This window comes from Myodes glareolus, chromosome 10 (genome assembly GCF_982192425.1).
Source record: "Myodes glareolus chromosome 10, mMyoGla1.1, whole genome shotgun sequence".
NCBI classification, from domain to species: Eukaryota; Metazoa; Chordata; class Mammalia; order Rodentia; family Cricetidae; genus Myodes; species Myodes glareolus.
In genome coordinates this window covers 26,246,646-26,266,108 of record NC_142035.1, presented here as the reverse complement: position 1 = coordinate 26,266,108, position 19,463 = coordinate 26,246,646, and the positions used below count along the sequence as shown (strand labels likewise).

General features: G+C 43.3%; 1 protein-coding gene across 2 annotated transcripts in view; it reads left to right on the top strand.

The window, feature by feature from the left end:
• The first annotated feature begins 7,545 nt into the window (after positions 1-7,545).
• The window catches only part of Ttll9 (tubulin tyrosine ligase like 9), a 46,887-nt gene continuing 34,969 nt past the window's right edge, over positions 7,546-19,463 (top strand). For both annotated transcript variants that reach the window (XM_048445570.2, XM_048445568.2), the window contains exons 1-2: positions 7,546-7,681; positions 17,912-17,955. In XM_048445570.2, the coding sequence (XP_048301527.1) occupies positions 7,667-7,681; positions 17,912-17,955 (59 nt within the window). In that variant the 5' untranslated portion in view covers positions 7,546-7,666. The remainder of the gene's footprint in view (positions 7,682-17,911; positions 17,956-19,463) is intronic.

Genomic DNA, 19,463 nt, shown 5'->3' with positions numbered 1-19,463 from the left:
ATTTCTGAGAAGCAGGGAATTTTGAAGGACTGTCCTACATTGCCTTGGAAAAATTTGGCAGTCACCTTTTTGTGTCCTACTGGCCCAGTTTAGACAGTAACTGTCAGCAACTGAGGCAAGGGCAGTTTCTTTGCCCACATGGCTTGCTTTTGCCATAAAGAAAGCAAACCCCAGAGCATTTCTTTGATGCCCATTATCTTCTCTGAAATAAATTGGTGCTGCCAGCAGCAGATGTGTCTTACTGTTATGAAAAGCTTTAGATTATTAAACATATTAAATGCCATATTCTGTAGGTCTTTGAAGTATTTGAAGATCATCTATTTATCTAAATATATGTTTATGACTTTGAAAACATATGTAACATGAGTATAAGTTTGACTATTATAGATGACTATTAATCTGTATTTTTAATTATACATTACAATTTTAAACAAGTTGCATAAGCACAATAACCCAAACAAGAGTAGAAACAAACATACAGTATAACAAAACTAGCTTTAAATTTGTATCGATATATAAAAATTCATATCAATGTAAAATATTTAAGACTAATAGTTGTCTTTTTGATTTAAAAGTGGATTCAATAATCTACCCTTTTATCCTATCTTTTCTCTATCCTACCTTTTTATTTTCAAAAAGAAATCCTTGAATCTAATCTTCTTTGTTTAGCTTTTTTCCTGACTGTTACCAATAACAACTTGTGAAATGATAATATACATCCATAACCAATATTTTGGAAATGTGGGCTTTCTTTTCTCTAGACTGCTTCCTGTTGTCTGGTGGTGCTGGTAATCTTTGAGGGAACCTTAAGAAAACCAGGAAAATTGTTAGGTCTTGGATGAAGTATTTTGTGAGGCTGGGTCATCTCACTCAGCAGCCTTGAAGCTGTTCTGGATGTTGGGTCACCTGAGCCATCCAACCCCATCAGTATCTGGTGCCCCTGCTCTGAAAACACACAAACTTTTAAAGCCAACACATATATCTGCATTAATACAAGCATAGCCTATGCACTGTATATAAGCCAACCAATGATGATCTTTTATTATGTGTTTGATCAGGTAAAATGTACATCATGTGTCCTGTAATTCTTCTAGGTTCGTTTCTTTATGTCTGTAGTCAGGATGTCAGGGGGTCTTCTTTGACCAAACCCAATTTTCTTTAACAGCCTCTCATTTCCTGTGAAAACAAATGCATAACCTCTCCCCCAAAGCAATATACCTTTTGACTTTAATTTTGAAGTCAAGACATTTTCAAAATATATAGGGTAGTTAATCTAGCAATCCTCACAATCCAGTGTGTCCTAGCAGCCAAAAAATTTAAAGACAATACAATAGCATACATCTTTATGTGTTTTTTCTTATTACTTACTCCCTCTTTAAGGACTTTACCCATATTATTTTAAAAGTATTTTTGTATAACCTTTTTCTTCTTTATTCCAAGCCTATGCATATTTTCTTTCTTTCTTCTTCTTATTTTATTGTTTTTATTGAGCTATATATTTTTCTCCATTCCTCTTCCTTACTCTCCCCTCCCCCTCTATTCTCTCCCAAGGTCCCCATGCTCCCAATTTACTCAAGAGATCTTGTTTTTTTCTACTTTCCATGTAGATTAGATCCATGTAAATCTCTTTTAGGGTCCTCATTGTTGTCTAGGTTCTCTGGGATTGTGATTTGTAGGCTGCTTTTTTTTTTTTTGCTTTTATGTCTGAAAGCCATTTATGAATGAGTACATATGATATTTGTTTTTCTGGATCTGGGTTGCTTCACTCAATATCATGTTTTTTTGGTACATCCATTTGCCTGAAAATTTCAAGATGTTATTTTCTTTTCCCAGCTGTGTAGCACTCCATTGTGTAAATGTACCACATTTTTCTTATACATTCTTCAGTCAAGGGGCATTTAGGTTGTTTCCAGGTTCTGGCTATGACAAACAATGTTGTTATAAACATAGTTGAGCACATGTCCTTGTGGTACCTTTGAGCATTGGAGACCCTTTCTAATGGATTAAGTAAAAATGCTGCGGATCCCTGAGTGGCTGCTGCAGCAGAAATACTGCAGGCCCCCAAGTGGTGGCAGTGGGCAGCGGTTCCCGAGAGCAGCCAGTCCCAGGCAGGGATGGTGCAGTTCCCAAGTGGCTGCACTGGGCCATGAGGGGCAGTGAGTCTCACAAGGAGAGACAGATGGATGAGGCATGCCATGAGACCACACCGCAGGTCTCTGAAGGTGACTGGTCCTGGGCAGGTAGCCACATGGTGGTCGAGAGACAGACAGATAGGCACACCATGCAGAGTTAGGTTGGATATTTATTAGTGGGTTATGGAAGGGAAGAGGGAGAAGGAGAGAAGAGCAGAGAGAGGGGCAGAGAGAGAGAGGAGAGAGAGAGAGAGAGAGAGAGAGAGAGAGAGAGAGAGAGAGAGAGAGAAGGAGAAAGGGGGAAAGGGGGAAGGGGAGAAATGGGAAGAGACAGAAGCTGCCTCTCTGAGAGGGAGATGGAAAAGGAAGGAACTCAGGCTGGAAGCTGAAGATCAAGAAGACAAAGGACGAAGTGGGCATGGCTTGTCTCTTAAAGGGACAGGACAGATCATTACATCCTTATTTGGAAATATCCCTGACAGCAAGCAACCTTGGTTAATCTCCAGGTGATAAACTGCTTGAATGGCCTTGACCTTGGGCATGCACAGGATCCAGGGCAGGAAGCCATTAGGCTATAGTGGTTCCTTCATGGTTTTGGTTATCTTGGGAGTCAGGGCAGAAACTTTCATTGTGTGCAACTGATGTATTTAAAATCCTAATTTATAATTGTTTTTATTTATGTTCCTCAGATGATTTGCTGTTAGCTTCTAGTTTTTTTCTCTCCTTCCCACTTCTATCCCTCCCTTCCCTCCTCTTGTCTGTCTCGCTCTCTCCTTTCTTTCCAGATATGTTCTCACCATGTAGCCCTAGATGTCCTGGAACTCAATATCTAGCCAGGCTGTAACCAAATTTGCAACAACCCTCCTGTCTCAACTCCTCAGGTGCTAGGATCACAGATGTGTGCTCCCATCCCCTGTTCATTTGAATTTCTTCTGCAGAAAATTCCCTGTTCCTGTCTGCTGTTGGGAGCATTTATCACAAGCTTTTGTGGGCCATGATGCAATTACAACCTATAGCAATTGATAATTCAGACGTCAACCCACTTGAGAAATTATTTTCAGATGAATGAACCTTGTCAAGTTGTCAAGGACTGGCCTCAACAAAAGTATCTCTTGTCAGGGTAGGGGCATGGGAATTTAGAAATATAAGTAAAGAATACGGAGATGTCTAAAAATAATAATACAGAAACTATAGCATAATATTGGGAGGGCACTTCAGTGATTACTAAAATCACCCGTGTTTATTTTTCCACATATTTTATTATCAATGTAAATTGGGGGGGAAGTAACATAAGACTTTATTAACATGATATGTAGGACAATTTAACTGTCAATTGCATTATCACTCTGAGACATCAAATCTTTAGCATTCTGTTGTTCAATCAGGGAACTGATCTAGACCACATATATTGAAGACAGTCACTCCCCAGGTGACCTCATAGTTACAAAAGAAGGAGCAGAAGTACTTTGTATATCCTGACCACCTGTCAGGATTAAATGGAGCTATCTTAATGTCAAAAGAATCAAGTAGGGCTGGAGAGATGGCTCCGAAGTTAAAAGCATTGCCTGCTCTTCCAAAGGTCCTGAGTTCAAATCCCAGCAACCACATGGTGGCTCACAACCATCTGTAATGAGATCTGGTGCCCTCTTCTGGCCAGAAAAGCATACACACAGACAGAATATTGTATATATAATAAATAAATATAAAAAAGAAAGAAAATAATAATAAAAGAATCAAGTAATCACACCCTGAGTTGGGTGCAACTATGCTTGCCAGTTATTTTGAGTGCCCTCCAAACTCTCTGACCATTAGACAACGTTGAAATGGGTCCATATTTTTGGGACTCCACACCTGGCAAAGCTAGCAGGGCCACTGACTCTGAAAAATTTTGCTTGTACAATAACAGATATGATATCTCCTCAAACCATGCATTATCATGTAATGTGTATATGTAATCTCATAATTACATCTCAATCTTATGGGCGCACGTATCTGTGGATGGTCAAAAGGATGACTTCTCTTTACCCTATGTCCTTCACATTATGGGGAGAAACTTAGAAGCCTGTTCTCTATCATTAGCCTTCCTGACAGAGCAAGCTGGCCAGACATGCATCCTACTGGACAGAACACAGATGGAACTTCTACAGATATTACTTATGAAACTGCAGGTGTCTGGCTTTGTATGACCTAAGCTTTCAGAGGTTTTATGATAAATTAGGGTGGTATTGGAGGTGTCTCTCCTTGTTTTATCTTAGTACTTCAAGAGATCAATAACACCTGACAGACTAACCATATCCAGATATTATTAGTCACACTTAAGAAATGTAAAATAATGCATGTATTCTTTGTCTTTTCCTTAGATTTCTCAGTGGTCTAGTTTTCTTCCTTTGTAACCTGTAGCGGCCCCTATAGAAGATGGCCAGAACCTCTTCACAGCTGCAGATGCTGTTAGTTATGAACTGATAAGTTCTGCTACATAGCTCAAAGAATGCCTGTGTCCTTGAGAACTGTCCTTGTAGTTTTTTATTACTAACAAGTTGCTAATGAATGGATGTGCGTGTGTGTGTGTGTGTGTGTGTGTGTGTGTGTGTGTGTGTGTGTGTGCGTGCGCGCATGCACACACGCTTGGGAGTTTGTAATGGCAAAAGAAGTATAATAAGATCATAGAGATAGAAACAAGGATGCAGAAGAAATAAGATTGAGAAAAAAAACAAGAACTAAAGAAGAATAAAGGACACATGAAATAAAGATCACGACCCTCTGATGAGGAACCTCCTTCAGCCAATGACCTTTAAGAAGCTGGACCAGATTAGAGCGTGACCTCTTGGGTACCAGAGAAAACCGCTGGCTCACCCAGATCTCGCTCACTTGTTCCCATGTTATACACACCTTGAGGTTGGACTTCTCCTTTCCTGTTCTGTGAGTTTCCCCCTTATAATAAAGAGTAATAACTGGAATCTTTTGGAGTTAGCTTGGAATTGTTCGACTCGCATCCACCCCCCTTTACAGTAACAACCCTCAGATCGTGTATAAAGTTACTATAGAGAGCTTTCACCCCCTCCTTCGCTCCTAAGCAGCATTTCACCTTTGGAACCCTGGGTAGGGGCTGGAGTTGGACTCTTGTTCCAGCCGGCACTGGAACAGGGACTTGAACCCTGGACTCTCAGCAGTTTTCAGAGTCAGTGGCCCTGCTGGCTTTGCCGGGCTGTGTTTCTCCGAGAATAATTTCTCAGATGGGTTGACATCCTACTTATCAATTGCTATAAGCTACAATTGCATCATGGCCCACAAAAGCTTTTGATAACGGCTCCCAACAGACTGTGGTGTGTAATATTGTCTGCTTGACAGGATCTAGAACCTCCTGGGAGACACATCTCTGGTTACCTGTGAGGAATTTTCTAGACTGGGTTAATTGAAGTACGAAGAACTCACCTGAAGGAGGTGGCTCCATCCCATGGGCTTCACAGAAAGAAGCCAATGTTCTGAACTGCACACAAAGAAGGCAGGAAATGGACTGAGCAGCAGCCTTCATCTTTTCTGACTCTCAGCTGTGGCTGCAGCTAGCCATGTGGCCTCACATTCCCACTGACACCCCTTCCCCAGAGCGCTGCACTGTACCCTCAAAGTTTGAGCCAAAGGAAACCTTCCCTTTCTTCAGCCACAACGAAGGTGACTAACAAGCTATCTTTTGCCCATTTGTATTTGTAGAAGCCAGGGTAGGGCCCTCTTTTTCTTAATGTTTTGTGAGAATTGTTTGGGTACCCCTCACACATTTTATGACCCACTTTCCCTTAGCATAGTTTTCAGGTTCTTTGACATACTAACATCAGTGTGTTTCAGCTCTCCATGCCTCTTTATGACCAAGTAATGTTTGATTATATGTATCTAGTAATAACTGTCACTAATTTGACTCTTAATGGACATTCAGGTTGTTTCCACTTGGAGGCCACTGTGAATTCTTTGGGTGTGAACACTTGTATATAAACATTTGAGACCTTTTCTCAATTATTTTGACCATATATTTAGTCTGGGGCTGTGTATTCTAGTCTCACACTTGGTAATTATCTGCTAATTAATATTTTCTCATTCAGTCAGTCACTAGATGGTGTTGGCCAGCTATCAAGGGCCAGGCATGTGCTATACTCCTGGAGCGTAGCAGAGAATACATAAGAACTCCCCCTTTCCCTTCTTCTTTTTTTCTATATATTTACAGGAGGAAATAGTGAGGATTTAGAGAACTTTTTCCAGAATGGAGTCACAGGTGGCTGGAGAAGTCCTGAGATAAAGTACAAGTTGGGGTTAGGGCAGAAGAGATGAAAGTGCCTTCAGTACGGTGTGTGCAGAAGATGGGGATGGGAAATAAAGGTCAAGTCACCAACTGGAAACAGGGTGGAGAATGCAGACTGCATGGGAAGAACAGGGCCACAGAGTGGGCTGGAGGAGCTCAGGAAGGCTGCCCATCGGTGGGGAGGTGACGGAATGTGTGCTCCAAGTGCTCGAGCAGAGAATGACTTGAGGTGGACAGGGTGCAGTGGGCAGTCGATCTCAGCGCTGCAGCAGGGATGCAGGTTAGCTCTGGATGCAATTGGTACTTAAGAATTAATTATTATTATGACCTGACTAATGGCACTTAGACCTTTGATCCCATTCTTGGGAGGTGGACGCAGAGGCAGGCAGAGTTTGAGGAAAGCCTGATTGACATGGTGCATTCTCAGACAGCCAGCACTACACATTGAGACCCTGTCTTTAAAAAAAAAAATTATTTTCTGTCTGGGATATATCTCAGTTGTAGAGTGTTTGTCTAGTATACAAGAGGCCCTAGGCTCACTCCCTAACATCACACACAAAACCCAGAATTTTTATAATAAGATTATAAATAGCTTAATTTTGTTTTTGAAGCAGGATTTTATGTCACACTGGCTGACTTTAAACTCACTTTCTAACCCAAATGCCTTTGAATCCTCCTACCTTTACTTCCCAAGTAAATGCCACTGTCACTGGGTGCTTAAGAGTTAGAGATAGTGAGGGAGCCAGATGTAGAGGTGTGTGTCAGAGTTCAAGGTCGTCTTTGGTTATGAAGTGAGTTTGAGGCTAGCCTGGGTAATGTGAAACCCTGTTTCAAACAACAACAAATCCAAACACAAATTAAAAAAGAAAATGACTGAGTGTTTGGGGCTGACCAATTAATCAGGTGAGGAAACTTCCTTCAGTAAGATCGGAGGACCGCATTTTCTGAAACGTGACCATTTTTCAGATGCAGGGCTTTTAGATCGTGGGGAGTGGAGCTGGACAGCGGGATAGTAGGTGCGGCGGCGGGCAGTGTAACCTAAGCAGAGGAGTGGCTGGGGCATAAGAGCAAAAGGTTAGGCACCATTTCAAAGAGCCCGAGGTCAGAGGCAGCCGCTACTGCCTAGAGGCGTGGTCTAATATCATCCAATCAGAGTGGCGGATCCGGACACCTCCCTTCGTTGTCGTGGTAACGAGACGCACACGCTCTCCCGGGCGCCGGTGGCGGTTTCGTTTGGGCCCTTGTCATGTCGCGACAGAAGGTAAGAGTGGCACCAATTTTCCAGTTCGATGCTTCTGATGTCTTTAGAGGAAGGGAAACCGCGGAGGGATTTAGAACAGGAAGGTTGGGTGGGGGTGGGAGTGAGAAGGAAAGAATACCGTCATCTCTCTCTAAAGACTACAAGCCCCGACATGCCGTGCGCCACAGGAACTTCAGCGCATGCTCTGCGAGACTGGCGTACTGGCGGGAAATTTACTGAGTCTAGAATCAAAAATGTGCCCAGCATCTTCTGTGGCCCCTGGATATTATCTTGACTTAAAGAAACCTTTAGAGATTCTTTCATCCATTTGCCTGTCTGTCCGTCCGTTCGTCTGTCTATCAAATCTTCATTAGTGGCTTTTCCAATCCCAATTATATCTGAGCCTCAAATCAGACAAACTCCTGCATTCTAGGAACCGACAAGCCAATCCTGATTTTAAGATCAAGAAAAATGAGATCGAAAGAAGGGAAATGAGTCGCCCTAGCACCCAACATTCTGGTTCCATTCTGCTACTTCCAACTTCCCAGAATGCCACCTTTGATTATTTCCTTCTCAGAACAGAAAGTGACTCTGTCTACCAGCAGAGTGCCATGAGTTTACTCCTCCTGTCAGGATTCATTACTCTGTTTAGCGTTTGTTTAGCACGCGTCTTTCCTTCTAGACTCCAGGATCTACTTGCTCCCTGTAGCCCTGTACTCCAGCGCCAAGCAGAGACCGCACACAGCTATCACTGTTGAGTAACTGCTGTTGGTGAAGTTAGAAACTGGGGCGCTACTCTGACTCCTCTGTTTTCGTTTCCCACATTCAATAAAGCCTCCTCTTTGAACTTTGTGGGTTTACAATGAATGGATTCCCTCCACCTCCACTCTTTCAACACACAAATTGGGAGACATCTTGCTATTAAAGTGTCATTACCAGAAGTAAAACAAATGTCTACGATAGTAACCCTTCCCATAAATCCTGTTCTCTTTCGATAGTGAAACGATTAAGGCAACACCATCTTGTTCTGGCTTCATTTTGTTTACTTAGTTCACAGGCCTCTTCCCACAACCCCCACAGTGGTCATATCTGCCTTGGCAGCATTATTTGAGATTTCCATGGCCTTGACCATGGTTCAGTTGTATTAATCAAAATAATTAAAGCAAACTAAAATAACTAGAAACTATATAAATCAAAAATAATTGGCATGTTACGTCTAAAATAATGATTATGCTCCTCCAGGAATGAACGTTTCAAGGTTGCTTTGGCCCTCATCTAACTTTGACACAAATTATATCTTTGTGGTTTTTGCCTTTAAAAACACTGTACCCTGGAGCTTGGGCTGCAATAGTCACAATCTTATTTTTGGTCTGATTATTAATTAAAAAGTACTTAAAACATCTAATTGATTTAATTAGAGTGGTTGTCAAAAACTCTCTTGCATGAATTATTTTGATATCAACTAGCAGATGGGGTAATTTTCTCTGTGAATTAAAGATTACAAGACAGGAAGTGCTCTCATGGCAAAGCAAAAGAAACATTTATTGGCAAGCATCATAGAGTCCGGGACAGAGGAAGTGGCCCCAGAGCTGGGAAGACCATCAACTCCTACGGGGTAGGGGGGGATGTCTGTGTTTTTATTTAGGCTTAAGGTGTTTCCACCTGGTTATCCCCCGTCTTCCCTCTACCAGTCTAAAGGCACCTATGTGGCCCTTCTACAGCAGGACCGGATCTTTGTCCTTGATCAGAAAAACAAGTGCAGTAAGACCTGCCTTGGTGAATGAGCACAGAGATAACGGTGATAGGGTCCATGTCCAGGGAGCCAGTACAGAAATGTTGGTTGGTTGGTTGGTGGAGATAAGAGTTGGCTCCCTAGCCCTCTCTGCCCTTTGAGGTGTAATGAGGGCAGAGAGACCCCACTGCATGTAAGGAAAAATATTTTCAAAAATGCACAACACACACACACACATTGGGGAAAACTTGGTGGCAAAAGAGAAATCCATAAGGACTTTTTGTGTTTTTGTTTTTTCAAGATAGGGTTTCTCTTCTGCACCTTTGGAACCTGTCCCGGAACTAACTCTTGTAGACCAGGTGGGCCTCGAACTCACAGAGATCCACCTGCCTCTGACTCCCAAGTACTGGGATTAAAAGTGTTTGTTACCACCGCCTGGCAGGATTCTTTTTAAAAAGGAAAAGAAAAGAAATCTCTCCTACGCCATTGTTTCTTTGTGCTCCTTGGGGTGTAGGTAGATTGTATCGCAAATAGAGTGGGGCTAATAATTGAAACTGCGGGTTCTTCCTGAATCCCACCCTTCAGAGGGTCCCACCCCAGCAAAGGTATTCATTAGAATAGATTTACTTTTGACGGATGGAGCCACCTAGCTACTTGCCCTCACCTGAGGCCCTAAGGGTGCCTGTGCGACTTGGGAAACATGGACACAGAAGGGATGGGAGACTGGGGCCCCTGGGGACTGTGAGGAGCTCTACAAGCCTCACTCGCATCTCCCTCTGCTTGCTGTCACATACAAATGATGTAGTCCCGATATGCCATTTGCTATTCCCCAAAGATACAAAAGCCAATCCCTTCTGAGAACCCTTAACCTTGGATGGGTCCTTATGCTCTCTGGGGAAGGCAAGCACACACACTGACATCGCATGCACAGTTCATGGCCAGGGAGGTGGCTCAGTGGGAGGGATGCTTTCTGTGCAGTTGTGAAGCCCCGAGTTAGATCGCCCAGAACCAAGATGAAGCTGGGCATGGTAGCACACTTCTGTAATTCCAGCTCCTCGGGTGAGATGGGAGGTGGGGACAGGAGAGCCTTGGAAGCTTGAAGGCCAGCTTGCCTGGCATACAGGGCAGTGAACAACAAAAGGGACCTTGTCCCAAAGGAAGTGGAAGGTGAGGACTGATACTCAGGACTGATACTGCCCTCCAACTCTAGATATGCTGCAAGGTCATGCACTCTTACACAGAAAAATGCATGTATGCATCACACACACACACCGTGTGTGTATTTGACACATACAGTTCTTGTGGTGTCAAACATCAAAAGGGAATGTCAAACATCTCTGAAGAACTGGAACTTGATGATCGTGATGGGTAAATAACATAATAATTATCAGAAAGATGTGGTCTGGGAATTTTATAGATTTCCATAGTGATGTAAGAAAGGATGCCTTAAGTAAAAAAATTAAATTAAATACTTGTTCTTGAAAAACTAGGGAATAGCAGAAATTTTACCCTTTTTGGTACAGGGCAATTATAAGAATTTATAGTAGCATTGCTCTTTAAAAACAAAATTTTATTACATTTTTAATTTATGTGAGTGTGCATATGTGCTCCACGGCCCATGCGTGGAGGCCAGAGGAGAAGTGGCCGGAGTCCGTTCTCGCTTTCCACCATGTGGGTCTCCAGGATGAATGCAGAGAGTCAGGCTTGGCTGCAAGCACCTTTACCCATGGAGCCATCTTGATGGCTTCCCCAATATCATTTCTTAAAAGTTGAAACAGAAAATGTCCCTTAAGGCCAGACCTAAGGTAAAGATGTTTGCAATAAAAACTTAGAGCCAGCACTAGATTAGGGTTTAGCCACCGCAGCAAAAATAAACAGAAGACTTAGACATGGAAAAAGAAGGAGCAAATTTGTTTTTGTTCATAGATAGTATGTACATACATAGAGAATAGGAGGGAATCTATAATCTACTTCCACTGATAGTTTAGCAAGGGTGCCGACTGCAGGTAGCATACACTAATGAGTTTTGCTTCTGTTTGTATCTGCTTCCAGTGGCTGTGGTAATGAGCTACCATAAGTCTACTGGCTTGAACAGTTTGTTATCCAACAGGCCTAGTGGTCAGAAGTGTAAAGGGCGGCGTTGAGAAGGGCACTGTGTAGAGCTGTATTCCTAGCAGAGGTTTAGTCACGGCAGCTCTGGCATCTAATGGCTGCCCTCCTCATTGGCTTCTGGTCTCCCTTTGCTGTAAAGTCCATCTTCCTCACAGTGGTCATTCTGAAACTTCCACCTCCTTCATCCACTGTAGCAGATCGTTGTGATTACATCAGATCTACTCACATGGCCAGAATGCCCTCTCTAGTGTAAGGTCACTGGATTAGCCATTTAATTCCAGCCGATCCTTAATTTCCTTTTGCCTGTAATGTAACATATTTATAGACTCCAGGGATTTGGATATGGATGTCTTTGTGGTGGTGTTTTTCTGCCTATCACAAGTTAGTATCATCAGGACCTAGATTCGATTCCCAGTACCCACGTTTTATACATACGCACGTGTACGCACAGAGTTGGTGTGGTATCCTGCACTTGTAATCCCAGCACTGGAGAGGTCGAGTCAGGAGGATCCCTGGGTTTACTACTCAGTTTAGCTGAATCAGTGGCTGCTAAGTTCTATGAAGTATGCTGCCTCAGAAAATAAGATGGAAACTGAGAAAGACATCCAACCTTGGCCTCTGTTTTAATTGGGGTTCCTATTGCTGTGAAGAGACACATGACTATGGAATCAACTCTTAAAAAGGAAAAACACTTAATTGGGGAGGGTGGCTTACATTTTCAGAGGTTTAGTACATAATCATGGCAGAACATGGTGGTGTGCAGGCAGACATGGTGCTGGTTACATATTGATCAGAAGGCAACAGAAGTGGACTGAGATACTGGACATTACTTGAGCATGTATGAGACCTCAAAGCCCACCCCAGAGTGATAAACTTCCTCCAACAAGGCCATTTCTACTCCAACAAAGCCACACCTCCCAATAGTGTCTTTCCCGATGAGTTTATGGAGGCAATTACATTCAAACTACATTCTCCCTGACATACACATATTTTCCCTGATCTCCACAAGCTTGTAATGATAACAGAAAGCAAAATGCATTTAGTCCAACTTCAAAAGTCCCCATAGTCTATTACAGTCTAACAATGCTTTAAAGTCCAATATTCAAAATATTTCTGAGATTCATGCAATCTCTTAACTGTAACTTCCTATAAAATCAAAATAAAAAATAGATCACATACTTTCAACATATAATAGCACAGGATACACGTCACCATTCCCAAACATAGGGAAGGGAGCAAAGTGAGGAAATATTGGATCAAAACAAGACCGAAAATCAGCTGGACAAACTTCAAATCTGCATTTTCATATCCGATGTCAAAGTGTTCTTCAGATCTCCAGCTCCTTTCAGTTCTATTGACAACAGCACACTTTCTCTGGCTGTTTCCATTCCCTATGAGCAGCTTTCATCAGCAGGTATCTCACTATTTTGGCATTTCCAATGTCTTGGGTTCTCCAAGGCAAGCCAGGCTTCTCCTTCACAGCTTCACACAATGGCCTCTCTGGGCCTCCATTCAGGGACATCCTGACACATGCCAGGCCTCATCAACTTTTCTTAGTTGTAGAGGAAGATTATATAACATCTTCTTCTATCCTTGACTCTAAAGCCAGAACCAAGTTCTGCTGCTTGCTGGGTCGAGAACAAGGCCCCCTCATTCAATTACATCTTCAACAGCTTTCTGTTTTCCATGGTTTCCTTCACTGCCTAAGGCTGGCTGTCCTGGAACTTGTTCTATGGACCAGGCTGGCCTCAGACTCAGAGATCCACCAGCCTGTGCCTTCCCAGTGCTGGGATTAAAGGTTTGCATCACCACACCCAGTTCTAAGCTTTTCTTTAATTCCTCTTCATGTGTTGGAAACTTAGCTGGGAAGACTCTTACCCTGAGGTCACCACTCTCTTTATTCTACTTCTTAACGTTTATCTCTTTGAATGCAGGATTTAGTTCCATTTCACTTCCTGGTGATCATTTTCTCCTCAAATTGGACATTTTATATTTTTCCTCTCTCAGCTTACTGTGTTTCATTCTATATCTTCATGAGAGTTAACTCTAATAACTATACAACTGTCAATACTGGCTGTTTTGAGATTTCTTCTGCCAACAGAATTAATCCAAATCTTAGCCTTGGGCAGACTCTTCAGACAAGAGTAAAAATCAGCCACTTTCTTCACCAAAATATCACAAGACTGGGCTAACATACTAACATTCTTCTCCTCTGAAATGTCTTATTCCACCACCCACAGCTCAGATCACACTCAGCACCACTGTCTTCCATGCTCCTACTAGGATGGCCCATTAAGCAGCACTGTGTTCAACTGCTTTTCTAATCCACAGTTCCAACGTTCATGTTGCTTCAAACAATAGCATGGTCAGGCCTAGCACAGCTATACCCCAGTTCCTGGCATCAACTTCTGCCTTAGTTAGGGTTTCTGTTGCTGTGAAGAGACACCATGACTACAGCAACTCTTATAAAGGAAAATACTTAATTGGTTGGCTTACAGTTTCAGAGGTTTAGTCCATTATCATCATGGCAGGATATGGAAGTGTGCAAGGAGACATGGTGCTGGAGAAGGAGTTGAAAATTCTACAGTTTTGATCTTCAGGAAACAGGAAGCGAACTGAGACACGAGGCATGACTCATAGCATATATGAGACCTCAAAGCCCACCCTCACAGTGACACACTTCAGCCAACAAGCCCACACCTACTCCAGTAAGGCCACACCTTCTAATAGTGCCACTCCCTATGAGTTTGTGTGGGCCGGTTACAATCAAACTACCACAACCCGTCTGGCCTTCAAATACATTTATACATACATGTGTACTCATTTATTTGCATGTGTACTCATACACATCAAAATATGTTTACAGCAGCATTACAATATTAGTTACCTACAAATAAAATGAAAACTAAGAAGACTTCCATATGAAAACTAGAAAATATTTGGAAAGAAAATAAAATTGACGAATGAGTAGAGACAAACCATATTCAGGGATTGGACGACGCAATACTTTATGATATCACATCTTTTCATGAGTGATCTTCTCAGGGCTGGAGGACATTTCTAGCATGTGCCAAGCCCCACATTCACTCCCGACTGCTTAAAAAACAAAATGGTAGAGACCTAGGATGAAAAGTAAGTAAAATAACACAGAGAACTGGGAGACAGCTCAGTAGGTAAGTGCTAAGTTAGCATAAAAATTTTAGCACCTGTGTAAAATTTGGATGTGGGCTAGAAGGATGACTCAGTTGTTCAGCTGCCTGCCATTCCAGTATAAGAACCCAAGTTAGAGTCCCCAGGACTTATGTAAGTGCCAAATAGGCACAGTGACACACCTGTAGTTCCAACCTCAAAAGTCAAGATGGGATTCTCCAGAGCAAGCTGATGAGCTGACTAACCATATCAGCAAGCTCTGGGTTTGACTGAGAGACCCTGCCTAAGGGCACAACATGGAGGAGTGGATGAAGATGGTTCCTGACAAATTCAGACCTCACATGGACACAGGCATACATGGTTCAACACACACACGTGATCACATACATGCATACCACACACACACACACACACACCTGGAAATAGCAAATAAAACAAAATAAGAGGCAGGAATGGCGTCTATGTCTGTAACCCCATCTCTGGGGGGCAGGGAGACAGAGGCCAGGAAATCTCTGACTAGCCAGGCCAGCAGAAAGGGTGAACTCTAGGTCCCCTTGGAGACCCTCGTTCAAACGAAGATGGCTGAGATAATGGGTGGTGGAAGATATCCAACACATTGGTCTCAGGCACGGGTGAGCACACCTGCATACACACGCATACACAGTAGTCGTAGGTTCACTTACACACACACTGTTGATTAAAGTTTGGCAGGTATAGTAATGCAAGCAGTGAAGAAAGGAAAAGTTTTGCAATCAAAAGCCAGGAAGTGACTGCCCAGGGAAAGTCTAGGACTGAGAGCATGAAAAAGAATGAAAGATAACAGGTTTTTAAAAACTTAGAATTAGCCAAATGGTGGTTGCACGTACCCTTAATCCCAGCACTAGACACAGAGACAGGTGGATCTCATGCATTTGAGGTCAGTCTGATCAACAGAGTTAATTCTAGGACAGCCAGGGCTACACAGTGAAACCCTGGCTTGAGACACCAAAGCAAACAAACAAAAAGATTAGGATACTTTGAAGCGCACTGGTTGCGTTGGAGGGACTGCAGTGAGACTGAACTATAATTTTGCTTGCTTTTGGGGTTCACTAGTTTGGTAAAGCAGTGTCCTTACTCTGGCCCATTCAGAGGGTATGACTGAGTGGTAATCAGAACACGAAAATGATCCCAAAGATTGCCATTCCTTGATGTATCCAGAGTGTGGGTAGATCCTGTGACATGGCAGCAGGCTCCTCCTGTGATCCTGTTAGGCTACAAACTCATCAGAGCTGATGTGGAGGGGAAGGCTTAGAAGTATCACAAGTGCTCTGGAGGTAACCTGGGTGCAAACAGACATCGGGACCAGGCTTTTTCTTTTAGGGCCACCAGCCAGCTCTCAAATCATGACACAGATTTATAAGTTCTGAATGCTTGGCCTAGCTTAGGCACGTTTCTGGCTAGCTCTTTTAACTTAAATTAACCTCTTTTTTAAAAATCTACCTTTTGCATTGGGGCTTATTACCTTTCTTACTTCTGTATATCTGTTTCTCTCTGTCTGTCTGTCTTGCTGGTGTCTGCAAGGCTTCTTACCCCTAGTGTGCCCCTCATTCCCTCCTTCCTTCTTACCTCTCTTGAGTCTAGAGTCCTTCTCTTATTTATCTTTTCTCCCTGACAGCCCCACCTATCCTTTTCCTGCCTAGCCGTCAGTTCTTTATTGACCAATTAGGTGTCTTAGGCAGACAAGTTGAAACAAATGCACACATCTTTGCATAACTAAACAAATGCAGCATAAACAAAAGCAACACACCTTTACAGTTAAAGTAAGATTCTGTAGCAAAAACAAATGTAATACATCTTTATATAGTTAAAATAGTATTCTAAAACAGACATCCATGTCTTTAGAGACTTAGGAGCAAGTCCCAGCTTGAATGAGTTGCCAGGGACCTCTGGCCTAGGACCCCAAGCAACTGACTTGTACCCACCATGTGTCTGAGAGTAGAAGAAACCCCCTATTCCAAAAGAGAGCCATCTCTTGGGGAGGCACCTGGTGTGGCCGTATTAGACATGTGCAAACAGTTCAGTTGAGCTGTGGACTATCCACCCATAGAAACAATGTGATAATGGATGCATAGCCACTGCATCTGTGACCCTGTGTTAAAGGGCAACAGAAAAGCCCATCCACCCTGAAGATGTCATTCTGAACAGGACAGTTTATTCCCTATATTCATCCATGCCTCAGGGAGCCATCCAACCAGGACTGGGCCCAGTCTTTTTGGAACTTGATTAGAGCCAAACAATGCCCCTATCCATAGAGGATTGGGGAGGTCTTTTGGGAGGTAAGGAAATCACTCTGAGAAGTGGGCACAGTCTGTGGTGGAAAATTAGTTGGAGATGTGTTATATTTCATTTATGCTGTGGCATATTTGTTTAATGATGCAAAGATATGTTGCATTCTTTTCTGTTTTATTTGTTTACCTCTGTGACGTGGTGTTACTTTGCCTGCCTAAAACACCTGATTGACTGAATAAAGAGCTGAGCGGCCAATAGCGAGGCAGGAGAGGGATAAGCAGGACTGCCAGCCAGAGAGAAGAAATAGAAGGGGAAGAGAGGAGGGAGGAGCAAAAAGCAGAGGAAAGGAGGACACCAGGGGTCAGCCACTCAGCCAGCAATGAATAAGACGTAAAGAAAGACATATAGAATAGAGAAAGATGAAAGCCCAGAGGCAAAAGATAAATGGGATAATTTAAGTTAAGAAAAACTGGCTAGGAACAAGTCAAGGTAAGGCTGGGCATTCAAAAGTAAGTCTCTGTGTATTTATTTGGGAGCTGGGTGGCAGGCCTCCAAAGAACAAAGAGTTAAAAAAAAAAACTTACAACAAAGAGAAAAAAATACCCCTTAACAGTCCCTTCCTAGATCTTGTGTACAATCAAAACTCAGAATAGAAGGTCTAGACTCTTCCCACGGAGTCAGTGGAGCTCTCAGGCTGGGCTTTGGGTTGGCATTTGAAACACCGATGAGCAGACCTTCATACAGAAATCTTGCCTATGGTACAATTCTCCAGTGATGGAGAAGTCATTCCTTGGTAAGCAGGTAAGTTCTGCCCTGATTTCTGGGCAGGGATGATGAGGGAGAACACAGCCAGGCTAGATGTTCATGCCTGAAAACCTACACCCCATTGAGTGTGGTAATTTGAGAGTCTCACTCACTGAACTAGGTTAATCAGGAAAGGTAGGAGGGTGTGCAAAACCAGTTATATCATTTTTATTTTCTCCCTACAGAATCAAAGTTTGAAGGGCCATGGATTGTCAAAAGGAAAAGAGCGGTGAGTGTAACATGAGGGCCTGCTCATTGGGGTTTCTGTCCTGCCCAGTTCCCACAGCCAGTAAATCCCAAAGAAAATCACACAGAGGTCTACATAAGTTATAAACTGATTGGCCCATTAGCTCAGGCTTCTTTTTAGCTCTTGTAGCTCTTATTAACCCATTATTCTTATCTATGTTAACCAAATGGCTCAGTACCTTTTTTAGCAGCGCAGGTCACATCCTGCTTCTTTGGTGTCTGGACAGGACTGCAGAAAGAGCTTCCTTCTTCCCAGAATACTCCTGTTCTCATTCCCCCACCTCTACTTCCTGTCTTGTTGTCCCGCCTATACTTCCTGCCTGGTTACTGGCCAATCAGCGTTTATTTAAAATGTAATTGACAGAAAATAGACAATTCTCCTGCACCAGGTGAGTGTTCTCACTCAGTCTGTACACACAGGACTGGCCCTCCTTCCTGCCCTCTTTCCCTCCCCCACTTCTTTCTATCTTCTCCTTAGTCTTTCTGTCTTTATCCTCCCCACACTATCTTTTTGAGTTAGAGCTCTTCCACTGTGGTTCAGCTGACCTTGAACTCACAATGGGATCACAGGTGAGCTCCGTGACACCTGGCTGTCTCACCATTAATTAGTTTAATGATTATGATTGTAGCCCCAGTGACCGCAGTAAACAGTTGAACAGCTATGGGAAGTCAGGCCCTGGGCCACCCCACCACTCCCTGTGCTGTGTCATCAAATTCTCATCCCCACCCTTGGTGCAGATCCTGCCAATGTGTTCACTGTGCAGAGGGAGAAACCGGACACTCAGGAGAGCCAAGTGCCCTGCTGGGAATCCTGCACTCGTGGGGTGGGACTGGTTGGACCTGGGAACCAGTCCTGTAAACCCGATGCTTGCAGTATACACTGATCCCTCCCCCTGGCACTCCGCATTCATAACAGACTGGGCTCAGAGACAGCTCAACCCACCTGGACCAAGCAGGAGAGCAATACTCTTTACCAGAGATTTTTGGGGAATGGAGGGGTTCAGTGCTTACTGCTCACCGAGGTTCCTAAGGTTGGTGTGGTGACTTCAGGCAGCTCTCTCGGGGCTCTCTCCCATATGGTTGGTACTATCACATCCAAGTCAAGTCTCTCTCTTACTCGGCATCCCTACCCTACCCTGACAAAGCCATGGCACTTCAGTCAACAGGACCCATCCAGCTGTTCGTACCAGGGCACCTGTCAATTAGAAACGTGTCTTGCTTGCCTACAAGTAACACAACAACAAACTGCATTTCTTTCCCTCTTAGGATGAAGTGGTCAGAGTGTGGCTGCTGAGGTTTGATGTCAGAGCTTTAGGGTTGTGTTCATTCCTCGTGCGCACGCAGTACCTGTTGCAACTCCAGCCTTCAAGTCACAGAGTCTGGAAAACAATGGTTTACAAGGCCAGCCTCACCTACTTGAGACCCTGTTTCAAGGGAAATTTTTTTTTAAGATAGGGGCTCTCTAAACAGCCCTGACTGTCCTGGTACTCA